Source organism: Suricata suricatta, chromosome 8 (assembly GCF_006229205.1).
Source record: "Suricata suricatta isolate VVHF042 chromosome 8, meerkat_22Aug2017_6uvM2_HiC, whole genome shotgun sequence".
Classification (NCBI taxonomy): domain Eukaryota; kingdom Metazoa; phylum Chordata; class Mammalia; order Carnivora; family Herpestidae; genus Suricata; species Suricata suricatta.
The window spans coordinates 1,613,737-1,619,736 of record NC_043707.1 but is presented as its reverse complement, the minus strand read 5'-3'; the positions used below and the strand labels follow the sequence as shown (position 1 = coordinate 1,619,736).

General features: G+C 61.1%; 1 protein-coding gene across 2 annotated transcripts in view; it reads left to right on the top strand.

Annotated features, from left to right (window-relative positions):
* Window positions 1–225: 225 nt before the first annotated feature.
* Window positions 226–6,000, top strand: part of PKD1 (polycystin 1, transient receptor potential channel interacting) — a 39,039-nt gene continuing 33,264 nt past the window's right edge. For both annotated transcript variants that reach the window (XM_029946422.1, XM_029946423.1), the window contains exon 1: window positions 226–293. In XM_029946422.1, coding sequence (XP_029802282.1) covers window positions 241–293 — 53 coding nt within the window. In that variant the 5' untranslated portion in view covers window positions 226–240. The remainder of the gene's footprint in view (window positions 294–6,000) is intronic.

Here is a 6,000-nt window from a genome sequence, read left to right as displayed (position 1 = left end):
CCGGCCTGGGCCAGGGCGCAGCGGAAAAAATCCCGGTTTCTCTGAAGGCAGAAATCTCCCACCTGGCGGGGCTCTGCAATCGCGAGTTAATGGGGGACTTGCGGCAGCGTGTGGGAGGCGTCGGAAGGGAACCGGCAAACTGTTAGATGCTAATTAGGGACTAATGGGACGCAGCCTGGGGGGAACGCTCTGGACCTGGGACCTCTGCAGCCGGAAGCCGGAGGGAGAGAGCTGTCTGGGATGGCGGGCCAGGCTTCCTGGAAGAGGTGTCTGGACAGAGATTTGAAGGATGTGTAAGAATTGGCCTGGTGTTTAAGGAGGAGTCCGGAGGCTGCGGGAGGCGGGAGGAGTGTGTTCAAGGCCTGGAGGCTGCATTTGGTCCTGTGTGGGTGTAGGGTACACCCCCACTGTGGCAACTGCACGGGGATTTCGAGGGAGTGGGCAGGACGGGAGGTGGGCTGCGCTCTTAAAGGACCGTGTGTCCCTCGTGTCTAGGGCTCCGATATCCTGGGGACAGGGAGTGGGTGGAGTTGCCAGGACTGGTCTAAAATGCTATTGTCAGGTTTCCATTTGGACTCAGGCGGTGTGACCTGCCCGAGAACAAGTAGCGGCCAGCACACGGCAAGGTCGAGTTTGCCTGAGGTGCTCAGGACCCAGAGTTGGAATGGAAAGGGTGCAGAGGACCAGGATTTGCAGACAACTGTCTAGGCTCAGGGTCCGCTGATCTGCATTCCTGTGGCCCTGTTTGGATTTCCTGGGCACTTTCTAGCCCTATGCTGGGACCCCCGTCTGTCCCTGGCTGCATGCAGGAGTCCTCTGGGGAGCATTCAGTGTCCGCAGACCGTCCAGCCCTGGGGATGGGTCCTGGAAGTTGCTTCTGTAACATTCCCTCAGTGCCTCCAGGGTCTGGCCTCCTTTAAGTGGGGAACCCCGTGGCCAGTGTTCAGATGAGTTTGGATGTTGGCAGGTAGATGGGTGAAGTAGGGAGGGGTACTTTCCGGGGGGGTCTGGATGTCCTTGGGGCTTTGTTGAGTGGAATTGGGGGTAGGGGAAGAGCAGTTGTGCCAGGGTCAGGTGGGAGCCTAAATTGCCATCCCAGGTGTCTCTGGGGGGGGTGGGGGTGGGGCCAAGATGGGCCTCTTGCCTGCACCTGCATAATTGGATTGGATTCACCCCACCTCTTGTTTCCGGGTGCTGTGGGTGAAGTTACCCCCAGTCTGGTGGGCTGGGAGCTGCTGAGGCCAGGCCTGGTTCCCTCTGGTTATTCTCTGCGTCCCCAGCACCTGCAGCTGAGCTGGCCCCCGGAGCCATGCAGGAAATCGGCAGTAGAGGTGGGTCACTGGGGGGCCTGCAGCGGGGTGTGGGCTCTGGAGCCTCTTGAGCCCCATGACGGAGCCCAGGACTGTTGCCTTGCGTGTGTCCCCTTAGGCTCTGGTCTTGGGGCTGGCGGGCTGGCCCAGCCTGACAAGGCAGGGTTCCCAGGGGTGCTGGACCTGCTGAGCTTGCGAGGGGACCCTGAGAAGCCGGTGGATGGGGAGCAGGATGCCCCACACTGTCCTTTACATCCCGAAGCTGCCCCTGGGAGACTTCTAGAGGCTGGGGCCGGGAGCCTGAGGGAACTTGGGCTCCCCACTGGTTCCCCGGGCCACTGTCTGCCTCCACAGCCTGTCAGCCCTGCAGGCCCCGTGCTCAGGGAGAGGGGGATAGCTGGGTCTTCTCTAAGGGAGAGGGGCCGGGAGCCTCCTGGGTGAGGGCATGTGTGCCCAGGGGTTCCGGCGGCCCTGCTTTCTGGGTGCCACCAGCGGTTCAGACCTAGTACCTCTGTCATCTGTCCCATGGCCTCTGCTCCATGAAACTTCTCATACAGCCTGAGGCGCAGCAGGGCCAGACCTGGGTATATAAGGACCAAGGCTGGCCCACATGGGACTCTGGGCCTCGGCATGCGGGATGGCCCTGGCGTTGTGACACCCAGCCTCTCGTGGGTGAGACGGTGCTGCTGGGAGGGGGCCTGAGAAAGGTGACGTCCCTAGCAGAGCGTTGCTGTCATCCTGCTTTTAGAGCTTTATCGTGGACGGTTTGAGCGGCACAGGAGGAGGCAGAGTTGTGTGCTGAACCCCATGGCCCCGCCACCCTCCGCCCTGCCCTCCGCACTCCCACCTCTGCCTGTTGGTGAGCCAGGTTCCGGCTGTCCTGTTCTTGGATGCATAAGCGCTTTGGAGCGGTGGCCACACCGTGGTCTCCCCCGAGACAGTGGGTACTTCCCTGACCCCAGTATGTATCCAGGGTGTTTAGCTTTTGGATTGTCCCTGTTTGTTTTTTTTTTTTTTTTTAGTCTGAGTTAGGATCCAGATAAGGTCCACACAGCGCAATTGCCGGTCCTCTAACGAGTCGTCCGTGTTCCCACATCTTCCTCCCTTGTGCGGCTTATTGAAAGCGGCGTCGATGGGATCTGGGCTTGAACTGCACCTGTGTCACCTCTATGGTGACATCCAGTGTGTCCCGCTGTCCTCTGTTTCCTGAAGTGTGATAGTTGGTCCGGAGCTGTGTTGGGTGGCAAGCCACATTTCAAGTACCCTGGAGGTGCTGCGGTTGGTGGCTGCTGTGTAGGACAGGACAGCACAGAGGTAGTGTGTTGGTCGCAGGAGAAAGGTGTGGATGTGACCGTGCTCCTCCAGCTGTGGTCTGTCGGTCAGGGTCAGGTGTGGCTGCTTGCGTCCGAGCCCTTCTCTGGACTGTGCCACTGCTGTATAGGACTAGGTTTGGAGCAGGAACTCAGTGGGGACTTGGGTGGATGGAACTATCAGGACCTTAGCGTCTTTTGTTGCCTGAGGGCACTTAGGGCCTCAGCCCTAAGTGACATGAGGGAGGGAGGGAGGGAACCTAGGGGGGCTAGGCTCCCTGCGTCTTCACTGCTGTGGGGGAGGTGGGGTCAGGAGCGGACCGTTGGTCCTGGCGTGCATGTCACGTGTCCAGCTGTATGTTCCTGCCGCATGTGCTGCTGCCTTGGGGACTGGCCAGGCCACAGAGGGTCCCCTCCCTGAGCCCTCACAGACAGAGGGCCCTGCACCTGGACTCTCTGAGGCTCAGTCCTCATAGTCCGGCCACTGTGAAGCCAGAGACCCAGATGACGGGGAGTGGGCTACTTTGGAGACGCTGCCTGGATGGACCCCCAGCGTAGGTGACGTTGAAAGGTCTGAGGGCGTGCGTGTCAGACGGGGACAGCCTGGAGGGGTCTCTGAGGCTCGAGGTGATGGAGGTGTGGGAGAACCAGGCAGGGATGGCACCGAAGGGTCCAAGAAGGAAGTGGCACGGAACACTGGCTGCTGGCTGCAGAGAGGTCTCGGGAGGTTTTGGGGCGTCCTGCGTGCCCAGCTGCTCTCACGCTCACGTTCCTCGGGCTGCACGGGGAATTCGGAACATAAGTAAATGCACATGTAGCAGTGGTTTGCCAATGGGACACAGAGCTGTAGACCAGGGGGCACGCGCCGCCTTCTGTGTGGGGTTGGCCCCCGGCTGGGCAGGAGGGCAGGTGGGGAGGCCTCGGCTACATCTGCACACCTGGTACCTGATGGGGTCAACACCGGAGCCCCCAGAGCACCCGCAGCCCTCGGGAGACCCGCGGTGCCGGCCTGGTGAGGGTGGCCACCAGGGGGTGGGCCCACCTGTGGCGGGGAGCCCATGCAAGCCATTGATGTGATGAGGGGCCCGCGGCCAGATATAAACGCAGGGCTGCTTCTGTACTGTCAGTGCTAACAGGGCGCAGGGGCCGGTTAAGGTGAGGATCTGAGCAGACGTGTCTCCGATAAAGACGCGGTGACCGGTGAGCATGTGAAAAGATGCCAGCGGCCGGCTTTCGGGGAAACCAGATCAAACCGCCCTGAGCAAGCACTCCACACCCACGGGATGTCTGTCACCAAAGACGGGTCCTGTCGCATGTGGTGAGGATGTGCAGAAGCTGGAGCCGGTGGGCCGCGGACCTCGGCACTTCGGACAGCCACCTGCTGGCCCCTGGGAGGAGTAAACGTGCAGTCGCGGGGGGAGTCCGCCTCCCTGCTCCTGGGTGTCTGACGCTTGTACGCGGGTGCTCACAGCAGCGGGACCCGTGGTGGCCGAGAGGTGGAAACGGCCCCGGCGTCCGGCACCGGGCCAGCAGGTCCGCATATCGGGGTCCAGCCACACGGTGGAGAACCACCCAGCCGTCATAAGGAGCAAGGCGCTGGCACCTGCTACAGCCTGGATGCGCCCTGGAAACATCTTCAGTGAAGGAAGCCAGACAAGAGGCCCCGTGTCGAATGATTTCACTGGTAGGAAACGTCCAGAACAGGCAAATCCATGGAGCCAGAGAACAGATTAGTGTCCTCTCCAGCTGGGGTGGGGGATGGGCTTTGGAGATGACGGCCACAGAGTGTGGGGGTTCTGTTTGGGGTGATGGCCGCATGCGCTGAGAAGACCCCAGAAGCCACCGGATTGTGCCCTTCACACAGTGAACTGTATGGCATGTGAATTACATCCGAATTAAGAAATCTCTGCAGGAAAGAGCTGGGGGTGTGCACCTCCACTCCCCACCCCCGTCTCGTCCTCTTCCTCCACGTTGCTATGTTCTGGGCTCCTTGTCAAGCCTTTTCGGTCCTAACCTCTCAGCACCTCGCCATAGCGCTATGGTGTTGGAACCACTCTTGATCCCGTTCTACAGACTGGCAGACAGGCTTCCCAAGGTTAAGTCGCTTCCTTGGGCCACATGGCTGGTGAGTCGTGGCAGAGAGGTGATTCCATCAGCACGACCTGCGGTATAACCCCAGAGCTGCATGCAGGGGCCTGGTCTAAGAGGTGGTATCTTTGGGTGGGTTTGAGAAGGGCTGGGTGGGCTTTGGACTCAGTCGCTTGCTTGGCCCTGCCCTGGGCCCCAGCTCCCTCCTTGGATTTCCCTCGGCCATCCATGCTGTGGTTCTTCCTGCTGACTTCCTGTCTGGCCCTGGGAGGGGACCCAGGAGTCGGGACTCTGGCCCTGAGTCAGACCTAGTTCAAAGCCCAACGCCTCCATTTTCTGATTGACCTTGGCCGAGTCACTCAGCCTTCTTGAGCTGTAGTCTCGGCATCTGCACGGTGGACATGGTGAAGGGACACACCCTCTGGGGTTGTGGGCTTAACTGTAAGGCCCGGTGCTGCGGCCACAGTGATCGGGACCATTGCCAAAGTAGTTCTCGGCGTCATTCTCCCCACGTTCTCAGAGCCCGTTACCTTGTCCTCAAGCCCTGGCTGCCGGGAGATTGTCCTTGGGACCTAACCCCGAGGAGAGGACCCCCTGAGCACATGTGCTGGTGACTGCATTGCTCAGACCCCACAGCAGAGGGGAGCCTGAGCAGGTAGACCCCAGCCCACCCCTCCGCACCCGCTGCAGGGAGGCCTGAGGTCCAGAAGCCTTCCTGCCACCTCTGGGCTGAGCTCGGAGGCACCTGCGCGGGGCCCTGTGGCTATTGGGGTTCACGAGGCCTGGCATGTTCCTCTGGTGCGTGGATCTCCGTTGTGTGCATTTGTGGTGTCGATGCCTTCACGCACAGACACAGGGAAGCTTTGAGGTGCAAACTGAACATGCACATTGTGGTCACCTTGTTCTGTGACCTGGGATGGTGTGGCACCATTGACATCCACGGCCCGGACCGTGCCCTGCGCAGCCTCTGGTCTCACTGGGCTAGCAGTGCAGGCGCCCGGTGTCGGTGAGACTGGGTTTCCCTTCCCTGCTCCTCTGCGCTCTCACCGTGTGGTTCTCCCCCCAGAGCGGAGTGCCGTCTCCCGCAGGGGCCGCCACCGCCTCTCTCTGTCTCTCTACCTTGGCCCTGAGCAGTGACTCTCTGGACCGTCTTATGACATCTGGCTGGGTGGCCCTGCGGGACGTGGTCCTGCCCCCACGAGCTGCCCCTGGGACGGGGTGGGGGTACCTGTGTCACCCGTTGTGTCTCCCCCACGGCTCTTGAGACCCTAGTTTTCGAGGGAGACCTGGGC